General features: G+C 39.2%; 1 protein-coding gene across 1 annotated transcript; it reads left to right on the top strand.

Moving 5' to 3' along the window:
* Window positions 1–574: 574 nt before the first annotated feature.
* Window positions 575–24,839, top strand: LOC117435330 (dnaJ homolog subfamily C member 5-like). The gene is made up of 4 exons (XM_034058401.3): window positions 575–681; window positions 11,142–11,355; window positions 13,820–13,994; window positions 24,739–24,839. Exons 1-4 carry the CDS (start codon window positions 575–577, stop codon window positions 24,837–24,839), a joined length of 597 nt encoding a protein of 198 aa, XP_033914292.1.
* The last annotated feature ends 1,113 nt before the right edge of the window (window positions 24,840–25,952 follow it).

Below are 25,952 nucleotides of genomic sequence, written 5' to 3'. Positions count from 1 at the left end.
ATGCAGAAGTTTTTGGATTCATCATAAGATGTAGCAGAAAGCGCATTTGTTCAGTCAGTAATCATGCTTAGATTTAAGCCATTTACCTCCGGAGGCCTGGGTTTGAATACGGCTTAGGCTATACGTAGTGAAGTGAGTTTGCTGGTCTCAATCATTCTTGCAGTGCAATGTGGGAATGCTCACATCTTGTACTAACCCAGTTATTTGGTCTCCAGTGAAACTGTACATATTATTTCAATGAATCATGTTCCACATTCAGAACATTAAGAACTAATTTTCCACACATAATCTGTAAACCAGATCCATTCAAGCCTAATTGTGATGGGTATAGTTATTTCAAAAATCAATTATATGCTTATCTATTTTTTATGTTTTTTTATGCTGGTGTAAACATGACAACCAAAAAGTTTATCACTGTAAAAACTGAAACATACCAGTATTTAACAATACTCCCTCCCTTTCCATTAAAGCAGCTGTTTGTCATTGAAAAGGATGCATGATACATTGATGCCCTTGCTAACACACCGTATTACTTACTGTAGCTTCTTGTTTTTTAAGTTAATGGTCAGACAGCATGGCTGAGCAAAGGCAACGAGCCCTGTCAACTTCAGGGGAAGCACTGTATCAAATTCTCGACCTGCAAAAAGGTTCTTCTCATGATGAGATTAGGAAGTCATATAGGTAAGTAGCTGAAGCATGGAACTGTCAAGTGGGATTCATCTCTTATATATGCATTTATTGAATGCACATGTAGTTTTTATATTCCCATCATAATCATATTATTTATTGCATAATGAAGTTATTGTGTACCTGTTTAGCTTTATCTACATTTAGAGCTAATATTTAATACTATTTTTGGAAGCTGGTGTTGTCCAGCACTCAGCTGATACAAAGGTAAATAGCACCTCGCTGTGGACAAAATGTATGCATTCAGGCTAGTATTTCATTCATAGCATATATTCTCACAGGAAGCAGTGGCATTAATTTCCTTTTCAATAGGTTAACACATATTGTACGTCTTTAGCACAACTGTCTTTACACCAAGAAACACCTTTCAGTATGCACCTGAATATAGAGAGAGAGAGAGAGAGAGAGAGAGAGAGAAAGAGAGAGAGAGAGACCATAACCATAACAACAATAACTTTCAACTGCTAAACATCTACTAATAAAAACTGTAAAATTCAATGACTTTATAAAAAAATACTTGAAAACGAACAACAACAAATATAAAGATACCTGGAAGGTAAGAGTAACATATTTAGTTACTTTCATTGTAAGATTTCATTAGAAGCTGTGATTTATTCCTGTGTATGTCTGAGGCTCAATAGAATGGAAACCATTCACAGTGACGAGAATTTTGAAAATAAACTACATCGGAGCTACAAAATAGAATAACTGGAAGATATTAAAAGCAACCAAGCAAAAAAAAGTGTTTAAGAACATCTTCCATAAAAACATTCCAGAAGTACTAGTTGTTGATTTTGATAAGAAATGACATGCAAAAAATTAGACAGGATCACAAAACTGTCACACAAGAGCGTGAGATGGTGCTGGAGAATGAAGCATTGAGAGCAGAGCTGAGACACGCCGGAGAGGAGATGCAGAGACACACCCAGGACCAGTTCAGTAGAGAGCTGTGGGGAGTTCGAGAGGAGATAAAAGACTCTAAGGGAGACAACAGAACACATTCAAGAACACCCCCCTCACACACTTACAGCACAGCCCAGAGAACCCCAGGTAGAAAACAAGGAACAGACTTCACAGCCTGAGAGCAAGGAACAAAAACAAAACAGTGCACAATTCCCCCTCTGTCCCAGCCCCACTGTCCAGAAAGAAGCGAGATAGGTGATATCATCTACACACTTCAGCAACCCTGCTCACATTGTAATCCACACGGGCACTAACGAACTGTTCTGGACCCAGGAACTCCTGATCAAGAACACCAGAAAGCTGGTGACCTTGACAGCACGACACATACCCTCTGCCCGAATCACCCTGTCCACCCTCTTGTCCCGAGTCGACACACAGCCTCACCAGATCCACAGCCTCAATACCAGGTTAGTACAGGCCTGCTCCTACATCCCCAATGTGCACCCCACAGACTACCACAGGATCAGCCCTGGACAGCACCTCCACAACCCTGTGCACCCCACAGACTACCACAGGATCAGCCCTGGACAGCACCTCCATGACCCTGTGCACCCCACAGACTACCACAGGATCAGCCCTGGACAGCACCTCCACAACCCTGTGCACCCCACAGACTACCAAAGGATCAGCCCTGGACAGCACCTCCACAGCCCTGTACACCCCACAGACTACCACAGGATCAGCCCTGGACAGCACCTCCATGACCCTGTGCACCCCACAGACTACCACAGGATCAGCCCTGGACAGCACCTCCACAACCCTGTGCACCCCACAGACTACCACAGGATCAGCCCTGGACAGCACCTCCACAGCCCTGTGCACCCCACAGACTACCACAGGATCAGCCCTGAACAGCACCTCCATGACCCTGTGCACCCCACAGACTACCACAGGATCAGTCCTGGACAGCGTGATGGACAGGCCGGCCAACACAGACACACAAAGAAGAGCACAAAGACCATACCCACCCTACAGAACACCCAGGAGACCAGCCAGAGCGGCCCAGCACTACTGGACATCCGGAGCTGCACTGGAGCACCAACCCCATCTAGCGGCAGGAGGCTTAACCTCCAGAGGGAACACTGCAAAGACCGCAAGCTGGCTGAGATCAAACAGATGTGTGTGAAAAGCTGTTACAACAGAAAAGTACTAACAAAACAAACTAACTAACCATAGATAAATACAAATTAGAATTAACAAAGTAATACAGATCCAGTATAGCAATGTAGCACACTCGGGTTTATTGATTTATCTGTTCTACCAAACTTTAATTTAATTTACAAATATACTCATTTTCATAGTATTTCTAAAAAGCCAATGCGTTTTATAGTGCAAATTAGAAATAGCACTGCAATCATCCATCAAAGATTTTATTGATAGCACAAATAACCACAACATCATCATTCTGTGTGAGGCATAGCAAGCAATAGGAGCCACAGCTAGCTGCCCGTCCGGGTACAAGGAGCTCAAGGTCTCTGCACTTAAGCACAACACACTGAGGCTAGGGAGACAGTCTGGGGGGATTGCTGTCTGGAACAAAACCACAGTCACTAAATCCATCAGTGAGATCAAGGGAGACCTACTTCACATGAATACCACTTCCAGGGCAGCAGTGTGGAGTAGTGGTTAGGGCTCTGGACTCCTGACCGGAGGGTTGTGGGTTCAATCCCCAGTGGGGGACGCTGCTGCTGTACCCTTGAGCAAGGTACTTTACCTAGATTGTTCCAGTAAAAACCCAACTGTATAAATGGGTAATTGTATGTAAAAAAAAAATAATGTAATTGTATGTAAAAATAATGTGATATCTTGTAACAATTGTAAGTTGCCCTGGATAAGGGCGTCTGCTAAGAAATAAATAATAATAATTATGTGGAGATCTAAATGCACTGCAAGGGAGAGAAATGGATTTCCTTAATACTGAGGGAATCAGACACATCAATGGAGACAAGGAAATATACTCCAACCCTTTCATTAAACAAAGAAATATGACCATGTGTGACAGAGATTGGATGATTCTTGGTGTTAGAACTCCCCCGACCTGCGAGGGCACTGTGTAAAGGGAACAGAATACCCTGGACTAAATGGCACGACAGTTTATTCCCAGGGTTAGGTGGAAGTCGGCCATCTAGAAAAGGGGTGGAGCTACGGTACAGTACACGAAACCAATTACCCAGATGGGAAACGGTGTGGCATCCACGGATTGGAGGAGCGGATGCGCTCGTTGACCAAGGGGTCATGGATGACGTTATAAAAAGGGGACGTAACGATGTGATCTGTTCCTTTGTGAATGGTTACGTTAAATGACCAGAAGGAGAACCTGTGATGTGAAACGTGAGTGTTTTGTTTGTTTTTGTTTGTCATTAATAATACTGTTTGTAATTATTTGGAAGGCTAACACGATCCAGAGCTGTCGCCAAAGGCCAGCACTAAACAACAACACTGCACTTTTATTATTATTATTATTATTTATTTCTTAGCAGACACCCTTATCCAGAGCGACTTACAATTGTTACAAGATATCACATTACACATTACACATTATTTCACATTATACAGATACTACATTATTTTACATACAATTACCCATTTTTACAGTTGGGTTTTTACTGGAGCAATCTAGGTAAAGTACCTTGCTCAAGGGTACAACAGCAGTGTCCCCCACTGGGGATTGAACCCACAACCCTCCGGTCAAGAGTCCAGAGCTCTAACCACTACTCCACACTGCTGCCCGTTTGTTGTCACTGAAGACCTGTATTCACCACGAGCACTAGAGCACGCACTGTGGATTGGTGTTTGTGTTTGTGTTACGTGTGGGTGAACTGAAACAGGACTGTTATTATTTCGGGGCAAACCAGCAGATTATAAATAAGCAAGACAGTTCAAATCAACCGCTAGGCAGAAAAAATGAGAGAGTCTAAACAAAACACTGGCAGAAATAGAGAAAGCTGGATAGTAACTCTTTCTGGAGCAAGTGGAACAAACTCCACAACACAAAACAATTTTCTGATCTACCTATTCACTGTGGCTCACTCCACTTGGAAAAATCATTTTAAACAACTGCTCAGAGCAATTCCCAAAGCAGAGCTCTCAGAAGAAGAAACAGCATTCGTAGACAAACTACACACACTAGAATCAACCATCAACCAAAAAAATCAAAGATCAAAGAACAGCTACATAAAATCCAGCGAGGGAAATCCTGTGGGACAGACATGATCCTAAATGAGATGCTGACATACATCACACCAAAACTACAGCAGGCATTGATAAAAAGATTCAATTTAGTTTTCCAAGCTGGACACTTTCCAAAAATATAGTCAGCGGTAATCGATTAGACCCACAATTACAGAGGTATGTGTGTCAGTAGCAACATGGGCAAATTATATTGTGCTATCATAAACAAAAGAATATTACAGTTCCTTAAAGATAAAGACATATTACATAAATAGGATTCCTGCTACCACAGAACAACAGACCATATTACACCTTGAACAGTCTTATAGACAAACACATACATAAAACTAAAAAGGGTAACTTCTTTGCTTGCTTTGTAGATTTTCAAAAGGCTTTTGATTCTATCTGGCACCCAGGTCTGTTATTGAAACTACTGCAGAATGGAAAATAGAGGAAAGGTGTATGACCGGATCAAGGGGGATGTACTCCAGTATTGACTGCAGGGTCAAAGTCAATGGCAAAAGAATGGATGCTTTCAGACAGAACAGAGTAGTGAGACAGGGCTGCTGCCTGAGTCCAGTCCTCTTTAATCTGCACATCAATGACCTGGCCACCAGGCTGGACCATCCCTCACTCCCAGGGCTATGGCTCGGAGACACCAACATCAACTGTTTGCTTTATGCTGATCGGCGAAACATGGGCAAAATTAACTTTAAACAAGACCCAAATTAAATTTAAAGAAGACCAAAATTATGATCTTCCAAAAGAAAGCCAAAAATAACAGTTAAAAATATCAACTTTATTTCAGTGGGGAACTACTAGAGCACACAACTAGCTGTAGCTACCCAGGAATAGTGCTAAATGCTTCAGGAAGCTTTATACAAGCAGTACAGAAAAGGCACTGCGGGCATTCCACACCATAAAAAATAAATTCTATGTCATCAATCCACCAGTCCAAATCTGGAACAAACTCTTTGACTGTGTTATTCTGCCCATTCTACTCTATGGGAGTGAGGTCTGGGGTCCAACCTTAAGGCAGGATTACAATAACTGGGATAAAACCTCTATTCTGTAAAAATGTGCTCAAAGTGCATAGAAGTGCTTCAAACAATGCCTGTAGATCTGGGCTTGGGCGATATCTATTACTGCTAGACATTGAGAGACGAGTCGTGAGGTTCTGGTTCTGGTTACACCTGAAACAGAGTGACCCAAAATCATTCCAGTCTATAGCTGTCAAGAGCAGGACAGACATATCAAACTGGAACAGCAAAAACAGAAACTCCCAAAAGTGGCTGATCAATGCTATCAGCAAGGAATCTAAAAATCAATTCATGGCACACTGGATAGACATTACATAAGAACATAAGAAAGTTTACAAATGAGAGGAGGCCATTCGGCCCATCTTGCTCGTTTGTTTGTTAGTAGCTTATTGATCCCAGAATGTCATCAAGCAACTTCTGGAAGGATCCCAGGGTGTCAACTTCAACAGCATTACAGGGGATTTGGTTCCAGACCATCACAATTCTCTGTGTAAAAAAGTGCCTCCTATTTTCTGTTTGATATGCCCTTTTATGTAATCTCCATTTGTGACCCCTGGTCCTTGTTTCTTTTTTCAGGTCAAAAAAGTCCCCTGGGTCGACATTGTCAATACCTTTTAGAATGTTGAATGCTGGAATCAGATAGCCGCGTAGTCTTCTTTGTTCAGGACTGAATAGATTCAATTCTTTTAGGCTGTCTGCATATGGTATGCCTTTTAAACCAGGAATAATTCTGGTCGCTCTTCTTTGCACTCTTTCTAGAGCAGCAATATCCTTTTGTAACGAGGTGACCAGAACTGAACACAATATTCTAGATGAGGTCTTAAAGTTTTTACATTACTTCCCTTAATTTAAATTCAACACTTTTTACTATATATCCGAGCATTTTGTTGGTCTTTTTTTATAGCTTCCCCACATTGTCTAGATGAAGACATTTGTGAGTCAACATAAACTCAGAGATCTTTTTCATAGATTGCTTCTTCAATTTCAGTGTCTCCCATATGGTATTTATAATGGACATTTTTATTGCCTGCGTGCAGTACCGGTTGCTGTACCAGAATCTAAGTCATTAATGTACATTAGCAAGAGCAGAGGACCGAATACTGATACCTGTGGTACTCCACTGGTTACCTGGTTACTCCATTTTGAGGTTTCTCCTCTAATCAGTACTTTCTGTTTTCTACATGTTAACCACTCCCTAATCCATGTGCATGCATTTCCTTGAATCCCTACTGCGTTCAATTTGAGAATTAATCTTTTATGCAGGACTTTGTCAAAAGCTTTCTCGAAATCTAAATAAACCATGTCATATGATTTGCAATTATCCATTGTCGATGTTGCATCCTCAAAGAAATCAAGCAGGTTTAGTTAGACACAATCTCCCTTTCCTAAAACCGTGCTGACTGTCTCCCTGTTACCATATAGGTAATTTTCCATTTTGGATCTTATTACAATTTCCATAAGTTTACATATAATAAAAGTCAGGCTTATTGGTCTGTAGTTACCTAGTTCGGTTTTGTCTCCCTTTTTGTGGATTGGTATTATGTTTGCAATTGCCCAGTCTGTCGGTACAACCCCTATGTCAAGAGACTGTTGCATGATCTTACTTAGCGGTTTGTAAATAACTTCTTTCATTACTTTTAGTACTATTAGGAGGATCTCATCCGGCCCAGGGGATTTGTTTATTTTAAGAGCTCCTAGTCCCTTTAACACTTCTGCCTCCGTTATGCTAAAGTTATTTAAAACTGGATAGGAACAGGTCGACATGTGGGGCATGTTGTCCATATCCTCCTCCTTTGTAAAAACTTGTGAAAAGTAATCATTTAATATAGTTGCTATTTTTTCTCTTCATCTATGATATTGCTATTTGTCTTAGACATTTTACTTCGTCCGTGAATGTTCTTTTGCTGTTATAATATTGGGGAAAAAAAATGAATTTGTTTTATTATTATTTATTTCTTATCCAGGGCGACTTACAATTGTAACAAGATATCACATTATTTTTACATACAATTACATTATTTTTACATACAATTACCCATTTATACAGGTGGGTTTTTACTAGAGCAATCTAGGTAAAGTACCTTGCTCAAGGGTACAGCAGAAGTGTCCCCCACCTGGGATTGATCCCACAACCCTCCAGTCAAGATTCCTAACCACTACTCCACATTGCTGCCCTGTGTTTTACCGTGTACTTTGTTGTTGGTCCCTTTTAAACGCTCTATAAAGTGCCTTTTTTCTCTATTTTTTTAATTGATCTATTAAACCATTTTGGCCATTTTGTTTTAGATTTTGATTTGTCTACTTTTGGGATGTATTTGTTTTGTGCCTCTAGTACTACATTTTTTAAAAATAGCCATCCTTTCTCTGTGGATGTTTTCTGTATTTCACTCCAATCCACTTCTGTTACTCTGTTTCATTCCTTCATAGTTTGCCTTTTTAAAACTGTAAACCTTAGCTTTAGTCATTACTTTTTGGGTTTTAAAAAGCACAAAATGAGACCATGTTGTGATCTGAGTTTGCCAATGGTTCTCTGACCTCTGTTTTGGTTATTCTGTCTTCTTTATTTGAAAAAACTAAATCAAGGCATGCCCCCCCTCTAGTTGGTGCCTTGAAAAATTGTTTTATGAAACAGTCATTTGTCATTTCTACCATTTCAATTTCATCTGTCGTGCTCCCCACCAGGTTTTCCCATTTTATATGGGGGAAGTTGAAATCCCCCATTGGTATGGCTTCTTCTTTGCTACATGCATTTCTAATGTCATCGTATAACAGATTATTTTGCTTGGTATCTGAATTTGTTGGTCTATATGATTCTGCGTTGTTTTTTTTCTTCCAGATTTAAAACCTGGACTTCAAGACTATTTTTGATGAATAGCGCTACCCCTCCACCTCTTCTGTCCTGCCTGTCTTTCCTATACAGTGTATACCCACTAATATTATATTCGTCTCCATCACTCTCGGATTACCAAGTTTCTGTAACATCTATCACATCGTAGTTAAACTATGATCTGATATGTTGTTAGTGCAGTAGCTTCAAGTTCTAACATTTTGTTTTTGAGAGTTCTAGCATTTAGATAAATACATTTAATTTCTATCTTACCTGAGTTGTTGCCCTTGTTTTGATGTAGTCTCCCTTCTGTTTTTTTTTGTTGATTTCTCCCCCCTTCCTTTCTAGTTTAAATGCTTCTGTACCTCCTTGAGGATCCTTTCTCCAAGTAGATTGGTTCCCGTTTTATTTAAGTGCAGTCCGTCCCGCCTATATAGATAGTCCTTGTTGTGGAATGTGGTCCAATGTTCAAGGAAGGTGAAGCCTTCCTGTGTGCACCACAATTTCAGCCATGCATTACATAATATAGTGTGTGTGTGTGTGTGGATGTGTGTGGAGGAGAATTTGGGTGCAGGTTTGGCGTGAAAGACGAGGAGCGGGGGAAGCGAGGGCATACAAGGGAGTGCAGGGAAAAGACCGGGAGCGGAGACAACAAGAGCGACAGAGAAGGGTGTGTGTGTGGAGAGATAGACAGGAGAAAAGGGATCAGAGGAAACAAATACTAGCAATATAAAATCATTTATTTTCATTTTCGACTACCAGTCCCCTTCTCCTCACTTGATGGTTTTATTTTGTGCTCATTTTAATTATTGTAAATAGTAAATGACTTGAGCCTTCATCTACTCACGGTTGCAGTCTCATTTCTGTCCCAGGAGAACCTGAAAACACTACAATATTCTGAATTTGAAGAATTGCTTTTTGCAAAGAAAAGAAAATTTGACTCATGCCAAAAGAAAACAAAAGTATAGGTAGGCTATGTGTTACTTGTAGCCACCATATGCTGCAGCTTTATATGTAAATTTTAAAAAATAATGTATTTCTGTAAAGTGTGTGCAGTACTTGTAAGGCACTGTATCATAACATGTTTATGCAGCAGTATGATTTGTTTTGTGTTACCGGTAGCCTATGGCCACAGAAAAAGAAAACACGCTAGGTTACTCATTTAATTTTAATACTGTGCATTGCAGCTATGGCCAAAAGTTTTGCATCACCTAGAATTTTAGGAATGAGACATAATTAAAAAAAAAACAACGATATGAACATAATGTTGATCTTTTATTTAACATCATGTAAGCAATTACAAAATGGTATCGCAAAAGTCTTCCAGGAGCCATAATAGTAGTACAGAATTTTATGTTAAGATTTAGAAATGTCAGTTTTTGTAATTTTTGTCATGTTTTCATTATTATATGGAAAGTGGTCTGTAATGTAATTAAATATGTTAACGTAACATTATTCAGCAGGTTTCATTCGACTGTATGAAGCAAAATATGTTAATTCTCCTGGCTGGCCTCCCTGCGTCCGCCACCCGTCCGCTCCAGCTCATCCAGAACTCTGCTGCTCGCCTGGTGTTCTCTCTACCTCGCTTCGCCCACGCTACTCCACTACTCCGCTCGCTCCACTGGCTCCCGATCACCGCTCGCATCCAGTTCAAGACTCTTGTACTAGCCTACAGATGCCTTGATCAGACTGCACCCAGCTACCTCCAGACCCTCATCTCTCCCTACACCCCCACTCGACCTCTCCGCTCCGCCTGCACTAGAAGACTGGCTCTACCTCCGCTACGCTCCCCTGCCTGCCGAGCCCGCTCCTTCTCCACCCTTGCTCCGCAGTGGTGGAACGACCTTCCTACAGATGTCAGGACTGCCCAGTCCCTGACCACATTCCGGCGCCTCCTTAAGACTCACCTCTTCAAACAGCACCTGTAGAACTCCTCTGTTGTATCCTGGGACACTATCACCCTTCATTTAAATATGCTTTATTTTGCTCTTATCTGCCCCCTATTTTACTGCATTTAATCCTGTACCTCAGAATATTGTAATCTGCCAAGTGTTTAATCTGTAGTATTTTGTACTTAATCATATCCTGATGTAACTATCACTATTTAATCATATCCTGATGTAACTTTCACTATTATCTGCTGTATTATTGAATTGTGATTTGTCACACTTGAGAATTATTGTATTTCTTGTTCTTATTGTATGACTTATATTGTAACACTTGAATGTATTTGTATTTGCTTGCGATTGTAAGTCGCCCTGGATAAGGGCGTCTGCTAAGAAATAAATAATAATAATAATAATAATAATTCTACAGGGTGATACAAAACGTTTTGTACATAGTTGTGTCTGCCTAATGTGCAGATGTATATAAATGATTTAAGGCCCAGATGTTCAGAATCTGACATTTTCGTACATGTACAGTGATAACTTTTTTCTATTTAAAAAAAAAAGAAAACTAGCTCTGAAATATCATCCGGACAAGAATCCAGACAACCCCAACGCCACAGACAAGTTCAAGGAGATCAACAATGCGAACGCCATCTTGACAGATGTGACAAAGAGGAACATTTATGACAAGTACGGCTCCCTTGGCCTCTACGTGGCAGAGCAGTTTGGTGAAGAGAATGTGAACACGTACTTCATGCTTTCCACCTGGTGGGTGAAGGTGAGAGTCCCCTCCACATGCTTCCAAGTTCTTCCATTGATTACTATTGATAATAAAGTTGTTTTGTAGTTTTAAGTTTCAGATTTACAAATAAAGATTAAAAATTAAACATACAACATGCAAACTACATGGACATACACACTTTCCTACTGTACATACTGTACATATACACACAAACAGACATGTACAGAAACATGTTATAAAAAGAGCCTACACTGTGCCTGTAGCTAGAGAGATAACCCCTGGCATTCATTAATACATAGAGGCTTTAGGTCACTTACATATAGCTTCATCAAATTGTATCAAAGAAATGCTACTGACCAATTCCCGAACTACGGTATAGTATATTGAGGTACAGAATCAGTTCAAATAAACTCCGGAACAATGATTCCCTTTGAGGGAAATGAATTACAAAGCATTACTTATGGAGAGCTTTTGATATACAGTACTGTGCAAAAGTTTTAGGCAGGTGTGAAAAAATGCTGTAAAGTAAGAATGCTTTCAAAAATAGACATGTTAATAGTTTATATTTATTAATTAACAAAATGCAAAGTGAGTGAACAGAAGAAAAATCTACATCAAATCAATATTTGGTGTGACCACCCTTTGCCTTCAAAACAGCATCAATTCTTCTAGGTACACTTGCACACAGTTTTTGAAGGAACTCGGCAGGTAGGTTGGCCCAAACATCTTGGAGAACTAACCACAGTTCTTCTGTGGATTTAGGCAGCCTCAGTTGCTTCTCTCTCTTCATGTAATCCCAGACAGACTCGATGATGTTGAGATCAGCAGCAGTGTGGAGTAGTGGTTAGGGCACTGGACTCTTGACCGGAGGGTTGTGGGTTCAATCCCCAGTGGGGGACACTGCTGTTGTACCCTTGAGCAAGGTACTTTACCTAGATTGCTCCAGTAAAAACCCAACTGTATAAATGGGCAATTGTATGTAAAAATAATGTGATAACTGTATAATGTGAAATAATGTATAATGTGATATCTTGTAACAATTGTAAGTCGCCCTGGATAAGGGTGTCTGCTAAGAAATGAATAATAATAATAATAATCAGGGCTCTGTGGGGGCCATACCATCACTTCTTTACGCTGAAGATAGTTCTTAATGACTTTCGCTGTATGTTTGGGGTCGTTGTCATGCTGCAGAATAAATTTGGGGCCAATCAGATGCCTCCCTGATGGTATTGCATGATGGATAAGTATCTGCCTGTACTTCTCAGCATTGAGGAGACCATTAATTCTGACCAAATCCCCAACTCCATTTGCAGAAATGCAGCCCCAAACTTGCAAGGAACCTCCACCATGCTTCACTGTTGCCTGCAGACACTCATTCGTGTACCGCTCTCCAGCCCTTCGGCGAACAAACTGCCTTCTGCTACAGCCAAACATTTCACATTTTGACTCATCAGTCCAGAGCACCTGCTGCCATTTTTCTGCACCCCAGTTCCTGTGTTTTCGTGCATAGTTGAGTCGCTTGACCTTGTTTCCATGTCGGAGGTATGGCTTTTTGGCCGCAAGTCTTCCATGAAGGCCACTTCTGACCAGACTTCTCCGGACAGTAGATGGGTGTACCAGGGTCCCACTGTTTTCTGCCAATTCTGAGCTGATGGCACTGCTGGACATCTTCCGATTGCGAAGGGAAGTAAGCATGATGTGTCTTTCATCTGCTGCAGTAAGTTTCCTTGGCCGACCACTGCGTCTTCGGTCCTCAAGGTTGCCCGTTTCTTTGTGCTTCTTCAAAAGAGCTTGGACAGCACATCTGGAAACCCCTGTCTGCCTTGAAATTTCTGCCTGGGAGAGACCTTGCTGATGCAGTATAAAGACCTTGTGTCTTGTTGCTGTGCTCAGTCCTGCCATGGTGTATGACTTTTGACAGTAAACTGTCTTCAGCAACCTCACCTTGTTAGCTGAGTTTGGCTGTTCCTCACCCAGTTTTATTCCTCCTACACAGCTGTTTCTGTTTCAGTTAATGATTGTGTTTCAACCTACATATTGAATTGATGATCATTAGCACCTGTTTGGTATAATTGTTTAATCATACACCTGACTATATGCCTACAAAATCCCTGACTTTGTGCAAGTGTACCTAGAAGATTTGATGCTGTTTTGAAGGCAAAGGGTGGTCACACCAAATATGGATTTGATTTAGATTTTTCTTCTGTTCACTCACTTTGCATTTAGTTAATTGATAAATATAATCTATTAACATGTCTATTTTTGAAAGCATTCTTACTTTACAGCATTTTTTTCACACCTGCCTAAAACTTTTGCACAGTACTGTACATATCAATGAGAATATTTAAATTGATAAGTATTTTTTATACAAATGTATGCTTACTTTAGTAATAAAAACATATACTTACTTTATGAATAATATAAAAATGCTTCAGTTTCAGTGTTCTTTCTTTTTTTAGTTTTGTTTTACACTGCATTCCTGTTTTTTCACACTGCCCAGGGTCTCTTTGCAATCTGCGGGCTGCTAACAGGCTGCTATTTCTGCTGCTGCCTGTGTTGCTGCTGTAACTGCTGCTGTGGGAAGTGCAAACCCAGACCTCCCGGAGGGGAGGAATACGAGTGCCATGTCTCACCAGAAGACCTGGAGGAGCAAATTCAAACAGACATGGAAAGAGGTGAGAGCGCACAGAAGAAAAAAAATATCACTGTGGAAACACAAAAACAAACAATGTCATCATTCCTTCGGGCAGTGTTGTGTGATACACTGCCATCACAAATTCTGCCCCGGCTCTTTTGCATAATGGTTAAGACGCTCACTTGCAATGTGCAGGGTCACTGGTTCGCACCCAGCCTCCACCCTGTTACCCATATTAGTAGTTGTTCAAGGCATATTGCTGAGTCAACTCAAACTACAGTAGGCATGTTCGAAATAGATTAAGATCAATTGTCTATTACTTAGTAGTGGTTAGCTTGAGATGTAGCCCATATCCCTTGACAAACTTTGACTCTCAGGTCCACTTGACTGAATTATGCAGACCTGCTCTTTATCTCCTCTTGATTTTCTCTTTATATATTTTACCCCACTCAAACCACCTGCTTACCGAATATCTTGGATCCCTCAATAGATATCTCTAAGTAGAAGTAAACTATCTTATTGAGGAAGCCTTCTCACCTGAACAGTGGTACCAACACCCTCCTCACCCACAATGTTAACCAGTTTCTAGGATTAACTTGGGATGTGACTTCTTACTGAATACAATATGATTGAAAAATATCTTAATAAACACGATTTCATATAAGTGCAGTTAAACTCCAAATGCTATCCATTTATAACCATTTAGGATATGTGTGTATTTTAACCACAAATATGTGTTTTTGTTGTGAGAGCAAAGATGAAACACTGATATGAGCTGAAGAAATGTGAGCTACTGTACAACATCACCATTTATTAATGATATCGGTATGTAACATGTATTCTGTTTCTTTAATTGCAGCATAAATACAAAAAACAGATAACATGAGTAACACTACATCTCTGCATGGATGTTCTTGATAAATTAGTCCTAACAAATATGGCAGTCTACAAATCTATTATATGAAATAAGAGGCTTCACCAAACGTTGACAAAGCAATGGTTCATAAGGAAATGCATGTCAAACAACTGCTAAGGTACCCTGGAAGTGAAAGACAGCAACAACAGATGAATGTATCATTTTTAAAAAGCCTGATGTTGCTTCTAAATTTAAACTTTGTACACAAAACTATGTGTCATGTTTTAGTCTTCAAAGAAGGTTCTTTAGAAACATTCTAGAAACAGGACTTTTGTCAGAGGAAGATAACCTAGCTAAAAAGTTTCAAATGTATGGTTTTACCAATAAGCCAAGTCATCCATTTTATTTAAAATACATATCAGCTGTCTATTTCCACCAGATGTTTGGAACTAAATTTATACTTCTGTGCCAGTTAACAGGATGAATTTTCATGCCTGCAGCATGCTTCAACAAAAAGTGATAATTACCTTATGTGAGTCATTACTGGTAATGTGTATGCATAAGGGTTATTTAGAGATTTGACAATGAGAATAAAGTTTAACAAAATCAACAAGAATGAGACAGCATATATATATATATATATATATATATATATATATATATATATATATATATATATATATATATGCTGCCAAATCATATAACAAATTAGCATGCCATTTTTTAAAATAAATGTATAACATTAAAGGATCTAAATCCAATTGTTTCACATCAGTGAAGCCTGAAAGTGATCTCCTTATTTGCATTGCATTTACATAAACATAAATGTTTGACAGTAGGTCTGAGAATACACCATACAATATATACAGACGTGCTCAAATTTGTTGGTACCCCTCCACAAAAAATGAAGAATGCATAATGTTCTCTGAAATAACTTGAAACTTACAAAAGTAATTGGCATCCACCATTGTTTATTCCATATTTAATAGAAATCAGACTTTTCTAGAATTTTCACGAATTTTTTATTCAACATAATATTGCAAATAATAAAACAAATGAAAATGGCATGGACAAAAATGATGGGACCGCTAACCTAATATATTGTTGCACAACCTTTAGAGGCAATCACTGCAATCCAACGTTTTCTGTAGCTCTCAATGGGACTTCTGCACCTGTTAACAGGTAGTTTGGCCCACTCTTCCTGAGCAAACTGCTCCAGCTGTCTCAGATTTGATGGGTGCCTTCACCAGACTGCAAGTTTCAGCTCTTTCCATAGATGTTCGATAGGATTCAGATCAGGACTCATAGAAGGCCACCTCAGAATAGTCCAATGTTTTGTTCTTATCCATTCTTGGGTGCTTTTAGCTGTGTGTTTTGGGTCATTATCCTGTTGGAGGACCCATGACCTGCGACTGAGACAGAGCTTTCTGACACTGGGCAGTACGTTTCGCTCCAGAATGCCTTGATAGTCTTGAGATTTCATTGTGCCCTGCACAGATTCAAGGCACCCTGTGCCAGGCGCAGCAAAGCAGCCCCAAAACATAACCGAGCCTCCTCCATGTTTCACTGTAGGTATGGTGTTCTTTTCTTTGAAAGCTTCATTTTTTCGTCTGTGTACATAGAGCAGATGTGACTTGCCAAAAAGCTCCAGTTTTGACTCATCTGTCCAAAGGACATTCTCCCAGAAGGATTGTGGCTTGTCAATATCCATTTTAGCAAATTCCAGTCTGGCTTTTTTATGTTTTTCTGTCAAAAGTGGAGTCCTCCTGGGTCTTCTTCCATGGAGCCCACTTTCGCTCAAAAAGCGACTGATGGTGCGATCAGAAACTGACGTACCTTCACCTTGGAGTTCAGCTTGTACTTCTTTGGCAGTTATCCTTGGTTCTTTTTCTACCATTCGCACTATCCTTCTGTTCAATCTGGGGTCGATTTTCCTCTTGCGGCCGCGCCCAGGGAGGCTGGCTACAGTTCCATGGACCTTAATCTTCTTAATAATATTTGCAACTGTTGTCACAGGAACATCAAGCTGCTTGGAGATGGTCTTGTAGCCTTTACCTTTACCATGCTTGTCTATTATTTTCTTTCTGATCTCCTCAGACAACTCTCTCCTTTGCTTTCTCTGGTCCATGTTCAGTGTGGTGCACACAATGATACCAAACAGCACAGTGACTACTTTTCTCCATTTAAATAGGCTGAATGACTGATTACAAGATTGGAGACGTGTGATACTAATTAAAGAAACTAATTAGTTTGAAATATCACTATAATCCAATTATTTATTATCTTTTCTAAGGGGTACCAACAAATGTGTCCAGGACATTTTAGAATATCTTTGTACAATAAGCAATAATTCATCTCTTTTCACAGCTTCTTTGCTTTATTCTATGACATACCAAAGGCATGCAAGTATACATGATAAAATAGCTTTTAATTTCATCACTTTTCAGGAGGAATGAAGCATTATTTCAATAAGCTGTAAGGGTACCAACAAATTTGAGCACGTCTGTATAGATATATCAGGATATGCTTAATGATTGCAGAGGTACAGGTATTGCACTAATGTGATGTGATCCAATTCATGGTCTCATAGGCATCATTACTGTGATTCTTTATCTAGTCAGGGCTATTATCTCAACAACCACTAATGCTGCAGTTTATACAATATTTCCTGGAGATGATGTAAATGAATTGAGTTTTGTCTTCCAATAAATATTTACAAAAATAATTATGGACCCTATTCAAAAAACTTTTAGGACTGTTTTTTTTATGTTATTTTTTTTTAAGTACTTAAAAACTTTCTCTTAGGTTCAACTTGCTTTGAAAATTGAGACTAAACTAAACCTCTTAAAAGGGTTTAGTGAACAGAAGCCTTGATTTAATCAATAATACAGGCTTTTAAAAAAAAAAGAAGCTCTTAAAATGTGCTGATAAAGCCCATAGTCTGTTTGACTGTGGTCTATATTACTTGTTCTGAATCAGACCAGCACACAGATGATCCTAATGTCAAATCGTAAAGATAGTGACCAAAGAAGAAAAACGCACCTGCCTTCTGACTTTAATAAAGTTATTAAAGAGTTCATTGGCAAGGTGTTTCTAAGGCATCTGGCGCTTTGATATGGAATGACTCAGTGGTAAAAATAAAATAAAAACTCGCCTCTGTGTTGAAGTCTCTCATATGGTTTTAAAAATAGGTTTTTCGTATTTAACAAACATGTCAGTAATATAAAAATACCCTGTTTCGTAGTGCCACAGTGTCAGTATTATGAGAATGTACGTAGGTATCAGGCAGGGGAGATGTTCAACCAGCTTTCTTATTTCTCTTTTTGACATTTATTTGCTCCTATTCTGTTTTTTTCACTTTCTAATAAACTTTTCAATTACAAAGGTGATATTTTTTGTATCGGCTGTGGTCATTGGCATGTCTCTTATAGCTAAAAAGGTTAGTCAGCTTTGGGCTAAACTACTAAATACTATAATAAAAAGTTACTAAGGAGTTTTATTTCAGTGTAGATTTTAACTTGCTTGTTGGACTCTGCTGCTTTAAGCTTGCACAGCAGCTAAAAACAGGCATTGATTAATTTGCTTATTTAGTGTCCAGTAGTAAAACACTCCCAATCATCTAAATACTGACCAAAAGAATGATATTTCAAAATGATACATCTATCTTGGTGCTAAGACAAGTTCTGAAATATGCAGTTTAGTAACACTTAATTTCCAGGACAGCAATACTTATATGGTTATATTCATGTTATGTACATAAACACCCAGTAGTGCAAATATATTTTTGTATGAACTAACATCATTCTTATTGTATTCTTATTAATTAAGCATCAGTCCAGGATACATTCTATATTTACTCACTCACTCATCCTCATCATGCCTACTGGCACATAGGGCAGCAACAAAGGTTCTCTATTGTTGGCGGTCCTTGGCAATTCTCTCCACAAAGCCCCAGGATTGACCCATCTGTTTCAGCTCTGCCTCCACAGTTCTGCACCAGGTTGGCTTTGGTTGCCCACGTTCCTTTGACATTCTGTGATCCATCGTTATGCAATTCTGGTGATGCTGCTGCTTTCCTTATGAAGTACATGGCTAACCCAGTTCCACCTCCTTCTGGTGATGATGGTTTTCATGTCTTCCTCTTTGAGTTTGTGAATAAGGTCCTTGTTTGAGATAATTTGAGGCCAGAAGATCTGCATAATTTTTCTGAGACAAGTGGTATGAAAGCTGGACAATTTCCTAAGATCTTGCATGGTCATCCGCCAGCATTCTGAACATATAGAAGTGTAGATAACATGCAGCTTTGCTATATTTTGAGTTTAGTTTTCCTACTGTACAATTGTGACTTCCAGATATGTTTCAATTGAATGAACACTGTCCGTGCTTTCCCTACTCTATTTCTAATGTCCTTACCGGCACCACCATCCACCACCACTGCCACTCAGTACACTGTTCTATGATATTACGAAGGGTGAAGATATGATCAATACATCTGCATTTGCTTCTAAACCCTGCCTGCTCCTTTCTGAGGGTATTGTTGATTGCAGATGATATACAGTGCCTTGCGAAAGTATTCGGCCCCCTTGAACTTTGCGACCTTTTGCCACATTTCAGGCTTCAAACATAAAGATATGAAACTGTAATTTTTTGTGAAGAATCAACAACAAGTGGGACACAATCATGAAGTGGAACGAAATTTATTGGATATTTCAAACTTTTTTAACAAATAAAAAACTGAAAAATTGGGCGTGCAAAATTATTCAGCCCCTTTACTTTCAGTGCAGCAAACTCTCTCCAGAAGTTCAGTGAGGATCTCTGAATGATCCAATGTTGACCTAAATGACTAATGATGATAAATAGAATCCACCTGTGTGTAATCAAGTCTCCGTATAAATGCACCTGCACTGTGATAGTCTCAGAGGTCCGTTTAAAGCGCAGAGAGCATCATGAAGAACAAGGAACACACCAGGCAGGTCCGAGATACTGTTGTGGAGAAGTTTAAAGCCGGATTTGGATACAAAAAGATTTCCCAAGCTTTAAACATCCCAAGGAGCACTGTGCAAGCGATAATATTGAAATGGAAGGAGTATCAGACCACTGCAAATCTACCAAGACCTGGTCGTCCCTCTAAACTTTCAGCTCATACAAGGAGAAGACTGATCAGAGATGCAGCCAAGAGGCCCATGATCACTCTGGATGAACTGCAGAGATCTACAGCTGAGGTGGGAGACTCTGTCCATAGGACAACAATCTGTTGTATACTGCACAAATCTGGCCTTTATGGAAGAGTGGCAAGAAGAAAGCCATTTCTTAAAGATATCCATAAAAAGTGTCGTTTACAGTTTGCCACAAGCCACCTGGGAGACACACCAAACATGTGGAAGAAGGTGCTCTGGTCAGATGAAACCAAAATCGAACTTTTTGGCAACAATGCAAAACTTTATGTTTGGCGTAAAAGCAACACAGCTCATCACCCTGAACACACCATCCCCACTGTCAAACATGGTGGTGGCAGCACCATGGTTTGGGCCTGCTTTTCTTCAGCAGGGACAGGGAAGATGGTTAAAATTGATGGGAAGATGGATGGAGCCAAATACAGGACCATTCTGGAAGAAAACCTGATGGAGTCTGCAAAAGACCTGAGACTGGGACGGAGATTTGTCTTCCAACAAGACAATGATCCAAAACATAAAGCAAAATCTACAATGGAATGGTTCACAAATAAACATATCCAGGTGTTAGAATGGCCAAGTCAAAGTCCAGACCTGAATCCAATCGAGAATCTGTGGAAAGAACTGAAAACTGCTGTTCACAAATGCTCTCCATCCAACCTCACTGAGCTCGAGCTGTTTTGCAAGGAGGAATGGGCAAAAATTTCAGTCTCTCGATGTGCAAAACTGATAGAGACATACCCCAAGCGACTTACAGCTGTAATCGCAGCAAAAGGTGGCGCTACAAAGTATTAACTTAAGGGGGCTGAATAATTTTGCACGCCCAATTTTTCAGTTTTTTATTTGTTAAAAAAGTTTGAAATATCCAATAAATTTCGTTCCACTTCATGATTGTGTCCCACTTGTTGTTGATTCTTCACAAAAAATTAGTTTCATATCTTTATGTTTGAAGCCTGAAATGTGGCAAAAGGTCGCAAAGTTCAAGGGGGCCGAATACTTTCGCAAGGCACTGTACGTTGCATTATGCTCTTACAAAAGATCTTCTTAGGAACTAAGAGAAGAGTAATTCCTCACCCGTTATTGCAATCCTGCAACAACCCTTTCTTAGGGAGTTTAATTATTGTACCTTTACACCACTCACTTGGGACCTCTGTGTTATTCCAGATTGCTTTAAACACGGGGATCAGGGTGTTAAGATCTTAAGTAGGTCAGCATTAATCTGATCCTGTCCAGGAGCTCTTCCGTTCTTTAGGGATTTCATGGCTCCGATTAGCTCCTCCTTTATTGGGGGATCAGTGTTGATGCCAACATCTTCAATTGGTTCTTGAACAGGAGCTGGAAACACTGGTTCTGGTCTGTTGAGCATTTCTTGAAAGTGCTCAACCCATCTTTTCTCTTGTTCCTTTTCATTGGTAAGGAGCTTGCCCTGTTTGTCAAGCACAGGAATATTAGTGTTTTGGCGTTTCCCGCAGATTTGATGAGTAATGCGGAACACTGCTCCCTGTTCTTTGCGTTGTGCTGCATCCTCTGCTTCGGATGCCAGCTTGTCAATAAACTTCCTTTTATCAGCTCTTGTTGATCGTTTCACTTGTTTATTTCACTGTACTGTTCTTGATATCTGTCTTTCAAGCGCTGAGACTTGCATGACAACTTTTCTTTTCAGCTTTTTTCTCGTCAATGATTTTCCAGGTCTCAGGGCTCAGACATTCTTTTATGGTGTTTCTTCCTGTAGCCTGAAATTAACCTGCCTGTTTCAATGTATGCTCTAGCAACCTTTTCCCATTCTTCATTAATATTGGAGATCTGTCTTTCTTCATCTTCATTTCCCTCTGTGTTTATGAGCGCCTGAAACCTGTTCTGTAGCTTCAGGACAAACCTTCAACATGGTAATGTCGAGACGTCCTTGTGTTCTAGTTGGAGGTCTGGTGCGTTTGAGTTTCAGCTTAATATATGCTGTCACTAGGTGATGGTCGCTACCAATATCTGCTCATTTCACTCTTACATTTTGCAAAGAACATCTCCACTTACCATTTATCATGAAGTGATCAATTTGGTTCTTGTCTCTTCCATTAGGAGAGTGCCAGGATATTTTGTGAATATTGCTGTGGGAGAAAAGGGTTCCACCAATCACAAGGTTATTTATGCAACATTAATTTAAATTCCAATAGTAAATCATATGTCTGTTCATATGCAATTGCATCTGAATTGCACACACTGTATAAAGTGTTACCAAAGTACTCTGTAGCCTTTTAAACAAATCTTTTTAGCTTTATTTGTGCAACTGAAAATCGAATTATTTTTTTCAAAGTGAACAGTTTAATAAATACTTATATTTCATGGTAGTCTGAGCAGATGCTGCTTGTTGCAGTGGTGGGAAAGGCCCTAATCATGAATGAACTGCTATCCATTTGGTTAGAAGAGATGTAGCCGTCCTTTTCTGTGGTGTCAGTGGAAATGCTGCTCTTGATCTGGTCTCTGCCTCTCTGTTTGAGTTGATGATGGTGGTTTTGCTTGTTAACAGAACCCTCTGTGCCTTCTGTGGTGCTTTTACACTGAGTGTAATTTAGACTATGTATTCATTCCAAGTGCACCCAGTGCCAAAATGAAAAGACAGTATATAACAAAAAAAAACAACAACATCCTGTTATGTTGGTTCTCCGTCACTGTCAAATGTTTCTTCTGCTCAGATCATTATTTACATTTTTAACTAAGCTATTCCAGCAAACAAATCCTGTGTAGCTGTAATTTCTGTCCCTTTTTAAAATGTGATTTTGTACAAAGATTTTCTATTTACCAATTTTCATTTGCAGAGGGGGCATGAATTACTGTTGTACGCATACAGTATAGCCATTGCTAAAACATCAATTCAGAAATTAAGCATGAAAAATATTAATCTATTAGAAGAAACAACAAAAGAGAATGTTAGAGAACACACATAATAGGATATTAAACCAGCAAGAAATTAAATATTCTGAAAATGGACATGGTGTCATTTTAAGGCACTACCTACTTTTAATTTTCCATGCTTCTTGTCACATTTAAGTCTGCAATACTTGCAACAAGTTTAGCGCTTTTACTCAATACTGTAAAGATCGAAAAAAGCAGGGCCATTCAGCCTTGTTTTGCTGTGAACTACTTTGAAAAGCCACATAAAAAAATGTATGCTAGAGGAGAGACGATGCTGAAACAGAATGACTGGTGCCCCAGTTTGTGGTAGTTTGAGCAAATGCTACTTGTGGCCATGGTGGCTAGTGATGAATGAAATGCTGTCCACTTCCTTTTTGTGGTGTCAGTAGAAATCCTGCTCCTGAGCTGGCCTCCTCCCCTCTGTTTGATCAGATAGTGCTCGTATTGCTTTGGTAACAAGTTTTACCTAATTTTAGGGATATTTATTAATAAAGAATAATATTTGGGCTTCATTGTACAGGAAGGTCAAATTAGAACAGCCCTGCCTTACAGCCATTTTAAACTGTTTTGAAATGCTTCGTGCCCCTAACAGTTTGTGTCAGCTTGCTAACATTATTTAAATTATTCTAGTGGTTTTCTTTGAGAACAACATGCGTGGTTCTTCTAAAATGGTTTGAAAGAAGTTCTTTGGATTGATTTTGCCTAACGCATGGTCAGGGTGGCAATAGGAGAGTTTGGCATGATGACACAGGGAACAGGCTAGTTTTATAACTGCAGGTTTGGATGCCCTAATGTTGAGATGTTTATATCCTTTACTGTGGGATATTGTGGGTAAAGCAAAGCTTTGTGAATACAGAGAAATCATGGTAAAGCACATGTCAACCTGGTAAATAAGATATGTGTGGTAACGCATGGTAAACTATGATATAGCATGGAAAATATTGATCTAAGCAGAAACAACATTTAATATGGAAATGTGATAAAGCTCGGTACCATTGATATGCCCAGAGGTAGTGCAGTGAATGTTCATTTCTACTGGGCTACCTGTAATGGAACTTGGGGAGAGAATCATAGAATTGTAAAGCCTCTGTCTGAAAGAAAGCAGTCTATCAATAATACGGAGGTTAAAAGAATGTGGCACTGAAACGGTTAAAGTTCACTGGACACTGTAATGGAACTGTTTTTGAGAGAAGCATGGACTATAACCGTGAACAAACTATAAAGACCCTGTGTCAAATCATCTGGTTTTTGATGTCAGTGAGATGATCAGACAAAGCTGGGAATGGAGCCTGAGTAAGAAAATACAGCTGTGTACCAAGCATTAAGAAAGTGTGAAGTCTTTATCATCTGGAAAAGAGTTTGCAAACTTAATTTCTACAAGATCTCTTTTTAGATTTACATTTTTCAGTTTATCTTATGTTTTATCTGCCTGACTAAAGTTTGAAACACATCTTAAGGATGCATCCCTTTTAAAGTGGCCACACACTGCAATACTGTACAGACTGTGTGGGAAACCAGCTTGATAAACATCAGTGTTGGTCTATCACACAAAAAAGTTTTCTCAAATGATGTAAAGCTCTTACTTTATTCCTGTGTGCAATTGTTGTTTTTTTTTTTTAAGCTATTTTCTTTTATAGTTTGGTTTCTATATGCATGGACATCAAGAAATAATAATTAAAACTCCTTGGAATAAAATGTTGCAATATTGATTTTTTACTGGCAATACTACTAAATGTCTTACTAACTGACCTCACTCTGCTAGCAGAGTACAGCAATGACTCCCCGATGAATAACAATCATGCCAGGCCTGGATAGTGAACAGTGACTTCAAGATGTATTTATATTTTCAGATGGTGACACTCCAATTGTGCTTCAGCCAACAAATGCTAGTGAGAAGACGCAGCTTATTGGAGATGGCCACCGCAACTATAATACTGACTCCTACAACTGACTGTGGAGACTGGAGCACAGTATATTCAAGCAATAACCCAGAACACAATCAGAGTTTACTTGTATGTTTATCACTGGGATTACTTATTCAGTGTCATTCAAGTGACCAAGATGTTTGATAACTGTTTTTAACTCTAGATGCTATTATCTGTAAAAAGAATTAATACAAAACTGAAAGTGTGTTTAGTAGTGCTAGAGAGTTTTGAACAAGAACTACATTTTAAAGTTATTTTGGAGGGCTCTCAGTTTACACAATATCAGTCGTTCCCCTCCAAGCAAACATTTAACAAAGAAAAGCGTGTGTGAGTTGACTTTAAAAGATCAAATTATAATATATTGGTGTAAAAACATTTGAAAAACCACAGCCAGGTGCCTTATTTTAGAGCTTACAAAGGTTAACTTGAACAGAGAAACAACCATAAGAGAAGATTTCTTCACTGAAAGTTTCTTCATACTTCCTAGATCCTAGTTTTTTTTACATAAAACTACTCTATTGCAGCCATAGGCGGGATTTGAGTCCAAAATGTGTTAGCGTAAAACTTCAATTAAATGCCTCCAGAGTTTATTTACAATATTTGTCAGCAGACCCGGCACGTATTGGAGACCGGCAATTATTTGAGACCGGCCTTTATATTAGATCACTAGCCTCACATGCTTCATGCGGTCATTGAGAAACCGCGAACATACAACCTTCTAGCAACATTGAAACTCAATTTAAACATTCCAGCAATTTTGTTAAAAGGTTGAGTGTCAGTGGGAACTAAGTAGCAGAATAACACAATTCCATTGTATTGTACACCCTCAAGTATAAAGCGAAAGTATAGTCTTTTTATATGCACTGGTTAACAAGGATACGGTTTGCAAAACACTGGAAAATGAACAAGCAGAAAAATGAATAAAAGCAATAAGTATCATTATCAAAACAAATGTATTGTTTAATCTCAAACTTGTACATTGTTAATTCAACAAAACATGTTCAAATACTGTATCTGGCCTACATTCAGCATGCTTGAAAACTTTTAATAATGTAATAACTGCATTAAACAAATCTGCATTACATGTAGGCCTACCTGAAATTACGTTTTCTATTATTGTTATTTATTAATCCTGAGAG

The sequence above is a fragment of the Acipenser ruthenus genome, chromosome 3 (genome assembly GCF_902713425.1).
Source record: "Acipenser ruthenus chromosome 3, fAciRut3.2 maternal haplotype, whole genome shotgun sequence".
Lineage (NCBI taxonomy): Eukaryota > Metazoa > Chordata > Actinopteri > Acipenseriformes > Acipenseridae > Acipenser > Acipenser ruthenus.
This window is presented reverse-complemented; position numbering and strand designations above follow the sequence as displayed.

What these genes read in the sequence shown, in the direction of transcription:
- LOC117435330 (XM_034058401.3), top strand. Translation starts at nt 575, where the DNA reads ATGGCTGAGCAAAGGCAACGAGCCCTGTCAACTTCAGGGGAAGCACTG. An exon ending in TTTCCACCTGGTGGGTGAAG is followed by an intron (nt 11,356 to 13,819) that starts GTGAGAGTCCCC and finishes CACACTGCCCAG; the next exon opens with GGTCTCTTTGCAATCTGCGG. An exon ending in TCAAACAGACATGGAAAGAG is followed by an intron (nt 13,995 to 24,738) that starts GTGAGAGCGCAC and finishes TTATATTTTCAG; the next exon opens with ATGGTGACACTCCAATTGTG.